Source organism: Haemaphysalis longicornis, unplaced genomic scaffold (assembly GCF_048455015.1).
Source record: "Haemaphysalis longicornis isolate Haplotype H1 unplaced genomic scaffold, Haemaphysalis longicornis Haplotype H1 scaffold_2, whole genome shotgun sequence".
In the NCBI taxonomy this organism is placed as follows: Eukaryota; Metazoa; Arthropoda; class Arachnida; order Ixodida; family Ixodidae; genus Haemaphysalis; species Haemaphysalis longicornis.
The window spans coordinates 84,184,688-84,202,897 of NW_027526295.1; the positions used below are offsets into that span (position 1 = coordinate 84,184,688).

General features: G+C 49.1%; 1 protein-coding gene and 11 non-coding genes across 12 annotated transcripts; all 12 read right to left on the reverse strand.

Moving 5' to 3' along the window:
* Positions 1 to 4,211: 4,211 nt before the first annotated feature.
* Trnan-guu (transfer RNA asparagine (anticodon GUU)) lies at positions 4,212 to 4,285 on the reverse strand. The gene has a single exon. It is a non-coding gene; the product is annotated as a tRNA-Asn (tRNA).
* A 237-nt stretch (positions 4,286 to 4,522) lies between these two features.
* Trnan-guu (transfer RNA asparagine (anticodon GUU)) lies at positions 4,523 to 4,596 on the reverse strand. Its single transcript has one exon. It is a non-coding gene; the product is annotated as a tRNA-Asn (tRNA).
* A 237-nt stretch (positions 4,597 to 4,833) lies between these two features.
* On the reverse strand, positions 4,834 to 4,907 carry Trnan-guu (transfer RNA asparagine (anticodon GUU)). Its single transcript has one exon. It is a non-coding gene; the product is annotated as a tRNA-Asn (tRNA).
* A 239-nt stretch (positions 4,908 to 5,146) lies between these two features.
* Positions 5,147 to 5,220, reverse strand: Trnan-guu (transfer RNA asparagine (anticodon GUU)). Its single transcript has one exon. It is a non-coding gene; the product is annotated as a tRNA-Asn (tRNA).
* Positions 5,221 to 5,457: 237 nt separating this feature from the next.
* Trnan-guu (transfer RNA asparagine (anticodon GUU)) lies at positions 5,458 to 5,531 on the reverse strand. Its single transcript has one exon. It is a non-coding gene; the product is annotated as a tRNA-Asn (tRNA).
* Positions 5,532 to 10,654: 5,123 nt separating this feature from the next.
* Trnan-guu (transfer RNA asparagine (anticodon GUU)) lies at positions 10,655 to 10,728 on the reverse strand. The gene has a single exon. It is a non-coding gene; the product is annotated as a tRNA-Asn (tRNA).
* A 240-nt stretch (positions 10,729 to 10,968) lies between these two features.
* Trnan-guu (transfer RNA asparagine (anticodon GUU)) lies at positions 10,969 to 11,042 on the reverse strand. Its single transcript has one exon. It is a non-coding gene; the product is annotated as a tRNA-Asn (tRNA).
* A 235-nt stretch (positions 11,043 to 11,277) lies between these two features.
* Positions 11,278 to 11,351, reverse strand: Trnan-guu (transfer RNA asparagine (anticodon GUU)). Its single transcript has one exon. It is a non-coding gene; the product is annotated as a tRNA-Asn (tRNA).
* A 3,626-nt stretch (positions 11,352 to 14,977) lies between these two features.
* LOC144168122 (uncharacterized) lies at positions 14,978 to 16,147 on the reverse strand. The gene has a single exon (XM_077697179.1). The coding sequence runs from the start codon at positions 16,142 to 16,144 to the stop codon at positions 14,978 to 14,980; it is 1,167 nt and encodes a 388-aa protein (XP_077553305.1). The 5' UTR covers positions 16,145 to 16,147.
* A 284-nt stretch (positions 16,148 to 16,431) lies between these two features.
* Trnan-guu (transfer RNA asparagine (anticodon GUU)) lies at positions 16,432 to 16,505 on the reverse strand. The gene has a single exon. It is a non-coding gene; the product is annotated as a tRNA-Asn (tRNA).
* Positions 16,506 to 16,742: 237 nt separating this feature from the next.
* On the reverse strand, positions 16,743 to 16,816 carry Trnan-guu (transfer RNA asparagine (anticodon GUU)). Its single transcript has one exon. It is a non-coding gene; the product is annotated as a tRNA-Asn (tRNA).
* A 1,116-nt stretch (positions 16,817 to 17,932) lies between these two features.
* On the reverse strand, positions 17,933 to 18,006 carry Trnan-guu (transfer RNA asparagine (anticodon GUU)). Its single transcript has one exon. It is a non-coding gene; the product is annotated as a tRNA-Asn (tRNA).
* Between the last annotated feature and the right edge of the window lie 204 nt (positions 18,007 to 18,210).

Below are 18,210 nucleotides of genomic sequence, written 5' to 3' on the forward strand. Positions count from 1 at the left end.
TCAGGAGGTGTGTCTTTCCTGGACGGCTGCTGAATCGATCAGCGAATTCGCTTAACAGCCGCTTTAGAGCGTTAATCTGGCCCGAACTCAGAGATTCTGTATTTACAGAAAGAGCCACGATTTTCTCCACGCTGACGCTATCTCCTGCGTTCTCCTTCCAATCTAAAATCTCGCTATCGAGCTCCTCGGGTTCGTTTAGCATTAGATTTACGATCCCGCTGCGTTCCATGTACGGCTTCATGAGATTGCAGTGATAAATTCTCACCTGCTTCCCTCTTCCTGGAATCTTTAGCGCATAATTCGTCTCAGAAAGTTTCTGCATAACTTCTACAGGACCGTCCCAGTGAACTTCCAGCTTATTTTTCCTCGATGGCCGAAGAATCATGACGCGATCGCCCACGCGGAAAGTTCGAAGGCGGGCGTTTTTGTCATAGTAGACTTTGGAAGCCTCCTGGGAAGCTTTCATATTGCGGTTTACTATCTCCCTCGTACTGTTAAGGCGGTCCAGTAGTTGAAGCACGTACTCTACCACTGTCTGGTTCTCTCCTGTGCCCTCCCACATTTCTCACAGCATTCGGAGGGGGGAGCGCAGGGCTCTTCCGTACACAAGTTCCGCTGGGGTGAAACCCGTAGCTTCGTGGGGAACCGTACGCAAAGCGAATAATGTGGCTGGCAGACAGTCCTCCCAGTCCTCTTTGTGCTCATAGCACAGAGCACGTAGCACCCGCTTTAGAACCGAATGCCATTTCTCCACACTGTTAGACTGCGGATGATACACTGAGCTGTGTAGCAGCTTTACTCCGCACCTCTCTAGGAACGTGGTAGTCAAAGCGCTCGTAAAAACTGTTGCCTGATCCGTCTGGATTTCGGCCGGAAATCCTATACGCGCAAACACCGATAGAAGAGCGTCAACTATCTCTGAGGAGCTCAGTTCTTTCAACGGAATGGCTACGGGAAATTTTGTGGCTGGACACAGCATGGTAAGCAGGTACTTGTAGCCTGACTTAGTCCTGGGCAAAGGGCCTACTGTGTCTATTACAAGCCGACGGAAAGGTTCCGAAATTAGTGGCACAATTTTCAGTGGAGCCTTCCATGTCTCCCCCGATTTGCCCACACGCTGGCACGCATCGCATGATTTCACATAGCGCTCCACGTCTTTGAAACATCCTGGCCAATAATATTCCATTAGCAGCCGCTCTTTTGTTTTATTTATCCCAAGATGTCCTGACCAGCCATTCCCGTGGCACAGACTCAAAATGTCCGCTCTGTACCTTTCAGGCACGACTAACTGATCGAGTGTTTTGCCTTTTTTGTCCTGGTAGTGGCGATACAGTAAGCCTCCTTTCTCATGCACAGTTATATTGCGTCGAGCAATGCCTTCTTTGGCCGTAACGTGCAATCTCTCCAAAGTGGGGTCCTCTCTCTGTTCGTTTATTAGTGACTCCCGGTTAACCTTAAGAAGGCGATCAAAGTTGCGTGAAGCTGGAGATAACACTGCCCCTTCAGAGCTCTCTGCTTCATTTGCTGCCTCAGTGATCGTCCCTGTTCGGTCATAGCCTTGTGCATCTGTCTGCCTTTGACAACCCGTCACTTCTTCCTCCTCAAGTGGTTCCAATGGTAGGTTGGCACGTGCCTCTCTGGCTACCTTAGGTTCAGGAATCTGACTTAACTGAGAGGCGAGCTGGCGAGTCTTAGACCTTGTCAGAGCTTGCACCACTCCCTCTCCGAGTTTCTGGCCTCCCTCGTTAAGCAATCGATCCGATCGATTTGAGAAGAGGTAAGGGTATTGAAGTGGCAGGGCCTTCGAGACTGCGGCTTCAGTGATCAGCTCCCCAAACGGCCCGCAAATCCTCACCCGAGCCATTGGCAGGCATACACTGTGTTCCTCCACCGCCTGTTTTATCCATGCGACTTCCCCCGTGAAATCGTCTGCTGCAACGTAGGACGGATGGACAACATCCATCGTTGCGGCGCTATCCCGAAGCACGTTGCAAGGTTTTCCATTGACTTGCAGTTTGTGCAAGTATGGCCTAAGGAGCTCTAGATTTTCGCCGCTTTCATCGACGCACTTGAACACTACCCTAGGTTTGGTGCATTTGGCTGCAAAGTGCCCGACACCATTGCAGTTGTAGCAGCGAAGTGGCCTACTAGCCTCAAACTCTTTTTTTCCTGCTTTGTCTGCACCCTCTCTCTTCGACTGATCTTCCCGCTTTTCCCCCATTCTTTTTCGCGCCTCCGCCTGCACGGAACTTTTCGAAGAAAGGTTCTTTTTGCTGGGAACATGACTCCGCGTCACGTTTCTAGCGTGTGATGCACTCTCATCTGTGCTCAACCTTCTGCGAGTAGCGTACTCTTCCGCTAGCTCTGCGGCTCTTTCAACTGTGCCGACATTTTCCCAGTCTTGAACCCACAGCTTCACCGCTTGGGGGATGCTTCGATAAAATTGCTCAAGGCAAATGCATTCGACAACTCCATCGCGGCTTTCATAGGCCCCTGCTCCCTTAAGCCACTCCAAAAGGTTAGTCTTAAGGCCATACGCGAAATCCGGATAGCCCTCGCTGTCGCCTTTGCTTGAGCTTCTAAAACGTTGGCGGAAAGCTTCAGCTGAAAGCCTGTATCTCTTCAGCAGGCTAGCTTTCACTTTCTCGTAATCCGCCGCATCCTCCGTACTAAGTCTCGCTATCACTTCAGCTACTTCACATGGCAAGAGTGTCAGAAGCCGTTGTGTCCAAGTACCGCGAGCAAAGTTCTCCCGTTCACAAGTTCTCTCAAAATTTCCTAGGTACAATCCTATGTCCCGTCCAGTTTCATATGGATGCATGTACTTATCCATCCGATACGATACTGCCTCGCATGTTCTTTCAGGAGTCTCGGCTCTCGCGCTACCGCCATCTTTTCGTCTTTCCTTTTCAAGCTCCAGTCGCTTTAGCTCTCTTTCCGCTTTTTCAGCTTCCCACTTTTGCCGTTCCTTCTCTTTCTCCCACTCTCGTTCAGACTCCTCCTGAAGTCGTTTCTGTTCCTGTTCCGCTTTCTCTTTAGCTTCTCGAACTAAGTTCCATGCATGTACAAGCTCGTCGTTATTCTCGACGCTTTTAGGAATGATCTTGCACAGCTCTTTTTTCGTTATTTTGCTTGGAACTTCTACTGACAGTTCCTCGCATAACAAGAGCAAGTCCGACTTTGGCAATTTCATTAGGTCCATGACCCCGCTTTCTCTGCTTTGCTTTGGCTCTGCTTCCAAGCAATGTCGTGAGATTAACCCTTCTCAATTGACAAGCGCTTGATTCCCAGTGCAAGATTATTCTCTCAAAATCTGAAGCCTGGCGAATCCCATAGCAAAAGCCAAACGCTCACCCGCAGAGACAGCACGATGAGGCACGGTCCATCCCAGCTGCTGCCAACCAGTGTTAGAGATGAGGGGCCCTTGGGTTGTCTGACTCGTTCAGGCCCGCAGGTCCCGGCTCGCCATGGTGTCGGACTAAAGACTCGAGATGACTGCTTAGGAGGAAACTGTACAGGAGGTTTATTCTACATGATGACAGTCGAGACAGGAGAACAAGAATAACACGAATACAGCCGTTTAAATAGAGTTCGTATTCCCCAGATCCCTGGCTAGGGAATTTAACTTCACACAGGTTGTCCAATCAGGTGGGCAGTGGACGACACTTGATGTACCGCCCACGACATGAGGCGTGGCTGATGCACACGAACCACTCGGTCGATGGAAAGGGTGAATATCCACGTCATGGATCGTGTCCCGTGCCGGAGTTGCACCACTTTGCGCAAGTCTTCATTTTGGAGGCCCCGTGAGAACGGAATTTCAACACGGCTCCCAGCACGTAAAGACAAGCGACTTCCTGCTCTCGCCGATGGTTGGAAACCGAAGAGCTTGGACACTTGAAACTGCAGCTTCCTTTCGGTGGACCCTTCTTTCATACGTGTATGAAGAAAAGAAGTGGCCCGCAGCGTCCGATGAACCCAGGATATAGAAGCCGCCACTTGAAACCGCCGCCGCCGCTGGCGCCAGGGTTTCTTGCCTCCTCGTGCCTCTGGGTGATTCATCCACGCACACTTTGCTCTAGGGCTTGCGAGGAATTCCTGTGTTGGCCGATCCTAACAACGGTGATACCGAGAAAGGAATTCATGAAACATGTTTATGGAAAAAAGGGTGGGAAGAACACGAAAAAAAGAAATCTCGGCAGACTCCTCTTCGCCCCCGGGAGGGCTCGAACCTCCAACCTTTCGGTTAACAGCCGAACGCGCCATCCGATTGCGCCACGGAGGCGGCACGAGACGGCTAACTTTAAACATACCTAATAGGAATAAGCTGCTGGCTCGTTGGTTGACAACTAAACAAAGGAATAACACTGCGTGAAGAACGAGGATGAAGACACACGGTGACCGGACGAGCTGCTTGGATATTCACCTGGACGGTGATACCGAGAAAGGAATTCATGAAACATGTTTATGGAAAAAAGGGTGGGAAGAACACGAAAAAAAGAAATCTTGGCAGACTCCTCTTCGCCCCCGGGAGGGCTCGAACATCCAACCTTTCGGTTAACAGCCGAACGCGCTAGCCGATTGCGCCACGGAGGCGGCACGAGACGGCTAACTTTAAACATACCTAATAGGACTAAGCTGCTGGCTCGTTGGTTGACAACTAAACAAAGGAATAACACTGCGTGAAGAACGAGGATGAAGACACACGGTGACCGGACGAGCTGCTTGGATACTCACCTGCACGGTGATACCGAGAAAGGAATTCATGAAACATGTTTATGGAAAAAAGGGTGGGAAGAACACGAAAAAAAGAAATCTTGGCAGACTCCTCTTCGCCCCCGGGAGGGCTCGAACCTCCAACCTTTCGGTTAACAGCCGAACGCGCTAGCCGATTGCGCCACGGAGGCGGCACGAGACGGCTAACTTTAAACATACCTGATTAGGACTAAGCTGCTGGCTCGTTGGTTGACAACTAAACAAAGGAATAACACTGCGTGAAGAACGAGGATGAAGACACACGGTTGCCAGACGAGCTGCTTGGATACTCACCTGGACGGTGATACCGAGAAAGGAATTCATGAAACATGTTTATGGAAAAAAGGGTGGGAAGAGCACGAAAAAAAAGAAATCTTGGCAGACTCCTCTTCGCCCCCGGGAGGGCTCGAACCTCCAACCTTTCGGTTAACAGCCGAACGCGCTAGCGGATTGCGCCACGGAGGCGGCTCGAGACGGCTAACTTTAAACATACCTAATAGGACTAAGCTTCTGGCTCGTTGGTTGACAACTAAACAAAGGAATAACACTGCGTGAAGAACGAGGTTGAAGACACACGGTGACCGGACGAGCTGCTTGGATACTCACCTGCACGGTGATACCGAGAAAGGAATTCATGAAACATGTTTATGGAAAAAAGGGTGGGAAGAACACGAAAAAAAGAAATCTTGGAAGACTCCTCTTCGCCCCCGGGAGGGCTCGAACCTCCAACCTTTCGGTTAACAGCCGAACGCGCTAGCCGATTGCGCCACGGAGGCTTTTTTTTTTTATTGCCGTCTGGGCACAACAAAACAAGTACTACACAATCAGCCTTTAGGGCTGAGAAAAAAAAGGAAGATACATCAAAACCGCCGCGCTTTTAGCTAGCGGTTACGTTTTTGTGAACTTTTAATACAGATAGTTCGTTCATAACAGTGATCACATCATCATCATACTCCAGCTTAACAAATACGTCGCGCAGTTTACACACTTGCTCTATAAAATGGTTACCCACCGATTTTGCATTAACGTCTGCATTTCTTACATCCATTCTGCTTCTCCAAATGCTATGTAGACCCAAAATAAACAACAAATCGTATGGTAAAACATCATTTTTCACATCAAGGAAGCGGATTCCACGTGCAGTGATTGGAAGGTCTTTTTTTAGGGTACGTTGCAAGACGTCCCAAAAGAAAACGGCGTCCCAACAGTCGAGAAATACGTGTTCAACACTTTCTGGTTTTTTACACAATGAACATTCAGTACCCCATGGCACAAATAAACTCCTCTCCAACATCCATGTTTTAACGGGGAGTGTATTCGTATGCAGTTTAAAAAAGAATGTTTTAACAGCACCAGTCACTGGCATTTTCTTTACTCTTCGTAGCACGTCTTGTCCGGAGCCAACCTTATACAATGATCTATACATCGGCTCAGGGAACAGACAATCGATAAGGTCGCAGAACAGTTTTTTACCGTTCACAGCAGACAAAAATTCCATAGAAAAACGGGTCAATAAAAAACGGCAAGAGGAAACGACTTCTCTCAAAAAGAGACTAACTGAGTAACGGGTCACATTCGCTGACGACACTACGAAGTTGGGTAAAGCACTTGCAAGCGTGTGCTGCAAGAAGGTACGTATAAACGGATCGCCCTGATCTCTCAAGAATAAGAAATGGGAAACAAGTTGTCTAACAAATAGATGTGGGAGTGAAAGCCCTCCCCGTTGAACTTTCCTAAACAAGTTGCTTCTACTCGTTCTCTCAAAAGTTGATTGCCAGACAAAGACTGCAAAAATGGGGTTGAACTTTTGAACTTTTAATCGTGCACAAGCGAGACCTTGCATGATATATTAAAGTTTTGATACCAGAAACACGTTACAAACTGTTGCGCGCGCAAAGATAGAAAGGCTGCGGCCCTCCCAGTTGGCCGTTTGCGCGCGCATTGTCTGAGCTCTTTCAGCCCAGTACCCGTTACTATCTCGATAGTTGCCTAAGGGTACTCCGAGATAAGTGGTCGGTTCTGTTGACCATGAGATGCTGTTGAAGATACGTGGGGTTTCGACCCACTCACCATGCCAAAGCCCAACACATTTTTTAAGATTGACTGCGCTACGTCATATCGCAATATTCTTGCGTGATTCTCATTGCATTAGTGACACTCTCTTGGTTATTAAAAAAAAAGGCAACATCATCGGCGTAAGCCATTACTTTAGTCTCACAGGATTCAAGACAAAAACCTTGCACGAGAGGACTTTGAATAATTTTTACACACAAAGGCTCAAGGTAAAGCGCAAAGAGCAGTGACGACAGGGCACAGCCCTGACGCACTGAAGCATGCACATCGACAGGGCGGCACAGGTTCCCATTAATAATGAATTTAGTCGTGCACTGTTGGTAGGCCATTTTTACCCCGTCTAGAATTGTTTTGCCTATTCCTACATGTTCCAGTATTTTGAAAAGGACGTCATGAGACACCTTGTCGAATGCCTTTTCAAAGTCTACCTGCAACATGGCTACCTTTCTGAAATCCATATCACATGTTTCTAAGATACTGCGTGCTATGTGGATGTTAGTAAAAATACTCCTTCCCCTAATACCGCATGTTTGGTGAGGTCCCACGATATTCTTTATGACAGCTTGTAACCTCTTAGCTAAAACCTTCATGAAGATCTTGTAGTCAGTGTTAGTTAAGGTAATTGGTCTGTACCCCGTGACTCTAGCAAGCAGTTCAGTGTCGTCGCTCTTGGGTATGAGAATCGTGTGCGCTTTCGAGAAAGATGGGGGAAGGGCCCCTTTTTGGAAAGATACTCTGAAAAGATTGTGCAAGACAGGTGCCAGAACAACTTTAAACATTTTATAAAAGGCCGAGCCGAGCCCGTCTGGCCCCGGCGATTTACCATTACTTAAGCTATCTATTGCTTCATTAACTTCCTTTAAGCTAATGGGGCTTTCCAAGTGCTCTGTTATGTCCTCATCGAGACGGGGTAACAAATTAAGGAAGGACCGTTCGAATCCCTCCCTTGGGTGATTGTAGGCAAAGAGGCTCTGGTAGTGCTTTACAAAAGCCTTTTAAATATCTGACTGTTCCTGTATTTCAACGCCCTCGTAGACAATCCGAGAAATTTCTTTTTTTAGCATGGCGCTTTTCATCCGCCCAAGACCGTTTCGTGGGCGCCTCCCCAGCTAACAGTCTTTCTGTACGGGCCCTTATTGCAGCGCCTTTATATTTTTCTACCTCTATGCTTTCCAGTTTCAATTTGACATCACGGATATCATCACAAAACAATCCTGGCGCCTTTTCCTCCTCAGCCGTGAGCAACAGTAATAAATTTCGAAGTTCTTTTTCCTCCTTCCTTTCTTTAAGCTTTATTTCTGTTGACCGCTCGATAGCTAACAACTTTACATCTTGTTTAAATCGCTCCCAACGTTCGGTACAGTTACTGTCATCGGCCTTATCTAAATCGCCCTTCATGGTTGCTACCGAGTCGCAAAAAGTGTTGTCATTCAGAAGTTTATCGTTCAGCTTCCAGAGTTCCCAGTTAAATTTAACACGGCTATCTTGTTCTTCCCCCACCCACACAGATACCAGGCAGTGGTCAGAATAGGAAACGGGTTCTACCACATAATTGTTGCAAACCGGAGCAAGCTGCGACGACACATATATTCTATCAAGGCGAGCATGGCTTTTTCCTTGATAGTGGGTGAATTTCGTATTACTCGAAGTATCAACTAGAGACGCAGCATCTTCCAAACACAAGCTGCTCAAGGCATCATTTAAAAAGAGTGCACTGGGGTCAAAAGGAGCGTTTTCATTAGATCGGTCATCCTGGCTGCAGACACAATTGAAGTCACCCATGAAGAAAATCGGCCGGTCACATTCCAGCATCTGAAGGACACTTTCAAAAAACATGCGTCTCTGCTTAGGCACAGTAGGCGCATACACACAAACCGCTCTATACGGCTGCTCCCCATGACGAAAATCGCAGCAAACAAAAACGCCCCCCTAACCATGATGTCACACTTTCAACGACACATGTCGGTTCTTTTTTAACAAATATAACACAACCGCCAGCTGTACCAACCGCATGACTTACGCAAACGTAATACCCTTCAATAAATGGCTGCACCAGGGTATCTGTGTGTTCCTCTCCCTCAACCTTTGTTTCTTGGACTGCCAGAACATTAATTTGCTTTTGGTGCAGTAAATTTCGCAGCTGCATTTGTCGCTTCTTCGAGCCTAATCCTCTGACGTTAAGAGTTGCTACATGGAGGGGCATTTAAAAAAGGGGAGTCACTCACACAGACACCAAGGCGTTTACATTCGAGGCTACATCTACATTCTAAATGGGCGGGATACGCTAGCAGAGCGATTCTGCTGCGCCGGTAGTTTGCTTTTTTTGTTTTTGCTGGCCACTGCAGACCACTCACGTTCGAGCTGCTTCAGGCGTTGTTCGTCGTTGAGCCCCGGTGATTCTCGCGGCCGCTTTGCAGCTGCGGCAGCAGTGGTAGCCTGTGACGTGGTGGAGTCGTCGCCAGCGGTAGCCGCCACCGCTGGAAGACTGTCGCTCTGTTGCGTGTCCTTCGAGGTTGCGGCTCGTGGAGTAGCCTGGTCTTCGTCATCGTTGGAGTGCAGCAGTTTCTGGGTGGAGTGGTTGCCTTCTTTTTCTTCGGCGCCGTTGCCTTCGCCGTGTATCGTCTTGGTTGCTCCTGCTGCCTCGTTGATGGCGACGTCCTTGGTGTTTGGTGGGGCGTCGAAGGGGGCGTTTCCGCCTACCGCCTCGTCATCTTCCTTGGCAAGAGGCTTCGTCGTACCGGTAGCTGCCGAAGCAGCAAGCTCAGCCTGTTCGTCGTCCATGACTTCGGGGAGGAAATCAGCTTCTTCAGGATTGCCAGTCACTTTCGCGTAGGTGCGTACGCATTCTTCAGTCAGGTGGCCGAACGTTTTGCATTTTGAGCACCGCGGGGTGCGACAGTCCTTACGAATGTGGCCGGTACGTCGGCAGCGAAGGCACTGAGGCGCCCGACCGGGCACGACGACCAGGATGGAACCTCCGTAAAAACGGAGCATGTGCGGGAGGTCGTCCGGTGTAAAGTCCTCACGCAACATCATACGTACGAGGCGCGTAGTCGACTCGGCGGCTTCAAAACCGGCCGCACCCCAGGTGTCTTGTCGGACGTCTCTCACTTCGCCGAAGTCAGCGAACACTCTCGCTAAGGCAGCGTCGGCGACGTAGAAAGGCACCCAATGAACCTTCACTGTAACTTCTTGTTGTATCGGGTCGATGACTGCGCAGTACCGCCCCTTTACTTGAAGTCCGCCCGAGTCCAAAAGTCGTTGACGAGCCTCGGGAATGAGCCAGACATGACCCATTTGAAAAGGCCCAATTCCGGCGATGTCCTTCAGCACGCCCAACAGAAGGAACGGCGTGCGAAAGTCGTCAATCCGGTAAGGCCGTCCGCCAAGGTCGCAGTGCAAAATTAGGCACGCCCTCATCGAGTCTTCGGACGGTATCGACGGTAGAAGAAACCGGTATCCCGAAGGCGCACCAGCAAACCGGGCACCGCGGCTGGATATAGCCGCTGCAACACCTGGCTCGGAGCCAGCCATCACACAACCGCTCCGCTCGGAAGCCGGAAGTGGAATGTCCATTGCGCCACGGAGGCGGCACGAGACGGCTAACTTTAAACATACCTAATAGGACTAAGCTGCTGGCTCGTTGGTTGACAACTAAACAAAGGAATAACACTGCGTGAAGAACGAGGATGAAGACACACGGTGACCGGACGAGCTGCTTGGATACTCACCTGGACGGTGATACCGAGAAAGGATTTCATGAAACATGTTTATGGAAAAAAGGGTGGGAAGAAACGAAAAAAAGAAATCTTGGCAGACTCCTCTTCGCCCCCGGGAGGGCTCGAACCTCCAACCTTTCGGTTAACAGCCGAACGCGCTAGCCGATTGCGCCACGGAGGCGGCACGAGACGGCTAACTTTAAACATACCTAATAGGACTAAGCTGCTGGCTCGTTGGTTGACAACTAAACAAAGGAATAACACTGCGTGAAGAACGAGGATGAAGACACACGGTGACCGGACGAGCTGCTTGGATACTCACCTGGACGGTGATACCGAGAAAGGAATTCATGAAACATGTTTATGGAAAAAAGGATGGGAAGAACACGAAAAAAAAAAGAAATCTTGGCAGACTCCTCTTCGCCCCCGGGAGGGCTCGAACCTCCAACCTTTCAGTTAACAGCCGAACGCGCTAGCGGATTGCGCCACGGAGGCGGCACGAGGCGGCTAACTTTAAACATACCTAATAGGACTAAGCTGCTGGCTCGTTGGTTGACAACTAAACAAAGGAATAACACTGCGTGAAGAACGAGGATTAAGACACACGGTGACCGGACGAGCTGCTTGGATGCTCACCTGGACGGTGATACCGAGAAAGGAATTCATGAAACATTTATGGAAAAAAAGGTGGGAAGAACACACAAAAAAGAAATCTTGGCAGACTCCTCTTCGCCCCCGGGAGGGCTCGAACCTCCAACCTTTCGGTTAACAGCCGAACGCGCTAGCCGATTGCGCCACGGAGGCTTTTTTTTTTCTTTATTTCCAAACAAGCACCGCTTTTACAAACATAAACATCAGTGTCACAACAAACCCATACTAAAACATAAAATCGCTGCTCCCGCTCTGGGATGCAGCGCTGGTGGCTAAAATATCTTTATCTTTGTTAGCCTTTCAACTTGTGACAGCCATTCCGGAACACTTTGTTGGGCCTTTTTCAATTCAACAAACGAAACAATAGCCTCCTGAAAATACTCTCTGACTGGGCGCGCGTCAATGTCCGAGTGACGGACTGCCCGCCGACACCTCCATATGCTGTGCAAGCCCAATAACATTATTAGATCTAGCGGTACACCCTCCTTATCATGTTCAACGGACAAATACCGGATTCCACAGACATCGACTGGCATATCTTTTTTCAACGTACGCTGCAGCACATCCCAAAAGAATACACCATCCCAACAGTCGATGAAGACATGTTCAATGGTTTCCGGTTTCTTGCACAACCAACACTGTTCCCCCCATGGCATAAAGAGGCCCTTTTTTTGCATCCATGTCTTAACAAGGAGTGTTCCGGTATGTAATTTAAAGAAAAACGTTTTAATCCCTGGTGCAACTGGCATTTTCTTGACCCGCTTTAACACATCTCGACCAGGGCCTGCTGAGTACGTTATTCTGTGCAACGGAACCGGGAGAACTGTATCACAAAGATCACCATACAGTCGCTTTCTTGAAACTGCACTGAGATAATCCAACGAAAATCGCACAGCTAGAAAACGAAATGACTCAACAACTTCTTTTAGGTAGCCACGTATACCTCCCGGCAAACATAATGTCGTAACTATAAACTCTGGCAGAACCCTGCCTAATCTAATTTGACAAACCGTGCGCAAAAACGGGTCTTTAACATCCCGCAAAAAAAGAAAACGGTTTACCAACTGACGTAAAAAGAGATGCGTTAACCCTAAACCCCCATCACGAACGCACCGAAAGAGGTTTGTACGACTGGTTCGTTCCCAGGACGAACCCCAAATAAATACTGCAAAAACACGGTGCAGCTTTTGAACATTTGCCCGTGAACAATGGAGTACTTGCAATACACACCAAAGTTTGCTCACCATGAATAGGTTGCAAACCGTCGCTCGAGCAAAGATGGACAAATTTGTGCCCTTCCACTTCTCTGCCTTTTCTCGTAGCTCCACAGCTTGTTTCCTCCAATAAGGGTCACTATCGGTATAATACTCTAGCGGCACGCCTAGGTACTTCACGGGCGTCGTTACCCACTTGATATTCTTAAATACCACCGGTGTTGTACTCCACTCTCCATGCCATATTCCCAGGCACTTGTCCCAGTTCACGGCGCATCCACTCACATGACAAAACCATTTCACTAAGTTAACGACTTGAGAGACGCTTTCTTGACCTGCGCACAAAATAGCAATATCGTCTGCGTAAGCTAAAACTCGTACCTCCGCCGCATGAAGTTGAAATCCCTTGACAGTTTCATTTCTCATTATGGCTAAACACAAGGATTCAATGTATATGCAGAAGAGGAGAGGTGACAGAGGACACCCCTGCCTCACCGACCTCTGCACTTCTATGCGCCTTCCCAACACCTTGTTAACAATTATTCTGGTCGTACACTTGTTGTAGGCCATGCGAACACCTTCTAGGATAACAGAGCCGATGTTAACGTGCTCTAATACTGCCATAAGCCCATCGTGTGGCACGCGGTCGAACGCTTTATCGAGGTCCACTTGTAGCATTGCTACACCGGTATGCATCACATCACAGCTCTCGAGTACACTCCGAGCCTTGTGTATGTTCGTGACAATTGATCGTCATTTTATCCCACATGTTTGATGCGGTCCCACTATGATGCCAATAACAGTCTGTAACCTTTTAGCCAGTATTTTCATGAGTATTTTGTAGTCAACGTTAGTTAAGCTTATTGGGCGGTACGACGTCACCTGACGAAGTTTGGCAGTGTCTTCTGTTTTAGGAATTAAAATGGTGTGCGCAGCCGAAAACGACGGTGGCAGCACCCCTAACGTAAAAGCTTCTCTAAATACTGCCGTTAACACAGGGGATATCTCATGTTTAAGGAACTTATAAAAAGCCGCGCTCAAGCCATCAGGACCTGGTGACTTTCCCAGGTTTAGGTTATTAATCGCTTCTTTCACTTCCTCTACCGTGATGGGGGATTCTAATAGTAACCTTGTTTCGTCATCGATTTTTGGCAGCAGAGACACAAATTCACGTTCAAACTTCTCAAGTTGAACAGCGCTTCGCGAAAGCAAGGTACTGTAGTGCTCAAAAAAAGCACGTTCTATGTCTATGTTTTCGCCGCTGACTACGCCGTTGTACTCAATTTCTGTTATTTCGTTGCGGCGAGCGTATCTTTTTTCTGTCCCCAGTGCTCTCTTGGTGGGCATTTCGCCCGCTATCAATTTTTCCGCTCTCGCTCTGACGAGCGCTGCGTGATAAAGTTCGGCGTCTATCAGCTCAAGTTTTGCTTTTGTGGCCTTTATCTCATCTTTACACGACCCCGGGACTTGGCTTTCTTCTTCCAACATTGCCTGCAAACAAGTTCGCAAGACGCTTTCTTGCTTTTGTCTTTCCTTCTTAATAGCGGTTCCTCTTTCGATTGCTTGCATTTTTGTTTCTTGCTTAAAGTGCTCCCATTGAACTCCTAATTTTTCGCTGCTACTATTACCAATATTTTCTACAGTTGCTCTTACTTGCTGCATAAAAAGATCGTCCTCTAACAGTTTATCGTTAAATTTCCATAGATCCCATGTAAATTTACTTCTGTTTTCGTTTTTACTTCCCAGACAAAACGATACTAAGCAGTGGTCGGAGAACGAAACCGAGCGCACGTTGTAGTCACAACACCATGGCAGCAGCTCAGCTGAAATATACGCCCTATCCAAGCGGGCGTGACTAGCCCCTTGGAAATGCGTATAATGTACATCTCTTCCACTGCTAACACACTCTCCCACGTCCTCTAAACCAAGATCGTTCACCATTTCAGATAATAAAGTTGTGCTTACGTCACGATAGGGTGTACAGCTGGTTTTGTCTCGTGCGGAGCATACACAGTTAAAGTCGCCCAATAACACTGTGTATCGATCACCACTGCAGTATTTTCTGATTTCCTCGAAAAAATAGCGTCTTTCTTGGACTCTTGTTGGTGCATAAACACAAATCACTCGCCACTGGCTTAATTGTTGAAAAAGCTCGCCACTTAATTGTTGAAAAAGCAAAGTCACAAACTACGAAACGTCCGTTAGGCACACTGTGACATTTTGGACTACCACCCCTAACGATTTGCGAATCAAGAGAACACACCCCGCCGACATTCCAACCGCGTGACTAACACATGCATAATAGTGTGCTGTAAAGGGACGCACCATACAGTCGGTCTGATCCTCACTTTCGACTTTCGTCTCCTGTATGGCGACGACGTCTAGGTCTCGCTCCGTAACCATGCGGTACAGCTGATTCTGCTTTCGCTTAACTGAAAGTCCTTGTGCATTGAGGGTAGCTATTCGAAAGGGCTTACAGAGGGCCGTCATTTTGGAGGGACCAGACCAAGTGTAAAGTGCGTACCTTTATCTCGCGCCATACAGTGTGCCCGGTCCTACATGTGGTCAGGTGATTTTCGTGCCGCCTTTTCCCGGCGACGCCACCCCTGGCTTAGTAGTGGCGGCTCGCTGATTCTTCTTTCCCCGACCAGCCTGCCACGGCGGTTCTGGCTTTCGCTGGTTTGGTTCGTCCGCAGTCTCCGGGCCATCTTCGTGCCGACGCTTGCTCGGCTGAACCTCGAGGTCCATCCTCTCGCTCTCGTCCTTGGTGGTTCCAGCACTGTCCCCGTCTTGAGCGGTGGCCTGCCGAGGCTGATCGTCTGCTGGCGCGCTACGCCCCTCCGCCGTCAGTGGCTTGCTCTCGTCCTTTCTTGTGGTATCCACGTCCGTTTCCGGCTCGGGGTGGTGGTGGGTCCTGGGTTCAGGTGCTGCGGGTGCCGCTGCTCCCTCTGCTTCTTCCTCGTCCATAACGAGTTCGCTGTTGTCACTTTCCAGGCCTCGACCCATAGCCCGAGCGTACGAGCGGGTGCAGTCCGCCTTCTCGTGCCCAAAGGCGTGGCATTCCGAGCACCTGGGGGCCCGGCATTCTCGGCGAATGTGCCCGGCTCTGCGGCACCTGAGGCACAGTGGGGATCGCCCAGGCACCGCGACGAGCGCCGTGCCGGGGCCTAACCGCAGCTGGTGGGGAAGCCTGTCCGGCGTGACACCTTCATGCAAAACTAGGCGCACAATCCGGGTTGTCGATTCGGAGCTCTCAAAGTCCTGAACACGCCACTTGTCACTCGTCACCTCCTTCACGTCGCCGTACTTGGCGAATATCTTCCTTATAGTCTCGTTGGTAACGTTGAAGGCAACCCAGTGCAGCTTCACCCGAAGTTCGTGCCTTACGGGGTCGACTACAAGCCATGGCCGTCCTTTCACGCTCAACGGGCCGCTTTCCAGCAGTTTTTTCTTCGCTCCGTTCGTCCGAAAATTTATCAGCCAGACGTGGGACATCTGGTAGGCCCCTATGCCACAAACTTCCTGTATCACTCCAGTGTCCTTCAACGGCTGCCTGAAGTCGTCAATTCTGTACGGTCGACCGCCGACGTCGCAGTGCAGAACAACCACACGATTCATCGCTTCTCCGGTGGGCAGGGGGGGCAGAACAACACGGTAATCCTTGGGCAACGAAGAAACCGGTTCACCACGGCCGGCATCGGCCGTTATCGCAGCTTGCACGGAGCCATCCATCCTGCGTCCGCTCCTATCGGCAGCCGGAAACAGAATCGCGCCACGGAGGCGGCACGAGACGGCTAACTTTAAACATACCTAATAGGACTAAGCTGCTGGCTCGTTGGTTGACAACTAAACAAAGGAACAACACTGCGTGAAGAACGAGGATGAAGACACACGGTGACCGGACGAGCTGCTTGGATACTCACCTGGACGGTGATACCGAGAAAGGAATTTATGAAACATGTTTATGGAAAAAAGGGTGGGAAGAACACGAAAAAAAGAAATCTTGGCAGACTCCTCTTCGCCCCCGGGAGGGCTCGAACCTCCAACCTTTCAGTTAACAGCCGAACGCGCTAGCAGATTGCGCCACGGAGGCGGCACGAGACGGCTAACTTTAAACATACCTAATAGGACTAAGCTGCTGGCTCGTTGGTTGACAACTAAACAAAGGAATAACACTGCGTGAAGAACGAGGATAAAGACACACGGTGACCGGACGAGCTGCTTGGATACTCACCTGGACGGTGATACCGAGAAAGGAATTCATGAAACATGTTTATGGAAAAAAAGGTGGGAAGAACACAAAAAAAAGAAATCTTGGCAGACTCCTCTTCGCCCCCGGGAGGGCTCAAACCTCCAACCTTTCGGTTAACAGCCGAACGCGCTGGCCGATTGCGCCACGGAGGCTTTTTTTTTTGTTGCCTGCTTGTGACATGATACAATCGACAGACAACGCTTGGTGGATGGATGTGAAACAGCAGCCTCTCTTATGCTGCGTCAAGAACTAAAATGTTTTCAATGATGCCAGGCTATCTAATGTTGTGATCCACTCAGGTGGGTCTACTTGCGCTCGGTAAACTTCCCTGATGTACGTTATACATTCAATAAAGTATTCCCTGACGGGTCAAGCATTGGCATCAGCATGCCTGACCGCCATACGAACTCTCCACAAACTATGTAGAGAAAGGAGCATGATCATGTCATAGGGCACTCCCCCTTCATTTTCCCTTGGAAGGTACCTAATGCCATAAGGAGTAAGTGGCAGGTCCTTTTTCAAAGTCCTCTGCAGAATATCCCAATGAAATACTGCGTCCCAGCAATCCAGGAAGATGTGTTCAACTGTTTCTATTTTTTTGCACAAACGACAGTATACGGACCCGTAGACAAATAACCCCTTTTCTTCCAACCAAGGATTCACAGGAAGAGTGCCACTATGCAACTGGAAAAAGAACGTTTTGCAGAGCGCTCTAACTGGCATTTTCTTAATTCTTTGAAGAACATCTTTGCATTTTCCAGTTGGGTACAGCGACCGGTATATTGGCACGGGCAGGCATACATCAATAAGATCTTTTTACAGACGTTTACGCGTTACAACACTCAGGTATTCTGTCGAAAATCCCACTTTGAGGAGTTTGACGGCACGCACAACTTCACTCAAAAACCCTCTCCCAGACACTGGTCTTGCATCACTAGTTGACACAACAAACTCAGGGAGAGTGTGTGATAGTCTTGTCTGAATAACATGGCGCAAAAAAGGATCGCTTTCATCAGTTGCGCCACGGAGGCGGCACGGGACGGCTGACTTTCAATATACCTTATAGGACTAAGCTGCTGGCTCGTTGGTTGACAACTAAACAAAGGAATAAGACTGCGTGAAGAACGAGGATGAAGAAACACGGTTACCGGACGAGCTGCTTGGATACTCACCTGGACGGTGATACCGAGAAAGGAATTCCTGAAACATGTTTATGGAACAAAGGGTGGGAAGAACACGAAAAAAAGCAATCTTGGCAGACTCCTTTTCGCCCCCGGGAGGGCTCGAACCTCCAACCTTTCGGTTAACAGCCGAACGCGCTAGCCGATTGCGCCACGGAGGCGGCACGAGACGGCTAACTTTACACATACCTAGTATGACTAAGCTGCTGGCTCGTTGGTTGACAACTAAACAAAGGATTAACACTGCGTGAAGAACGAGGATGAAGACACACGGTGACCGGACGAGCTGCTTGGATACTCACCTGGACGGTGATACCGAGAAAGGAATTCATGAAACATGTTTATGGAAAAAAGGGTGCGAAGAA

Coding starts and splice junctions, on each gene's coding strand:
- LOC144168122 (XM_077697179.1), bottom strand. CDS start 16,144: ATGGATGGCTCCGTGCAAGCTGCGATAACGGCCGATGCCGGCCGTGGT.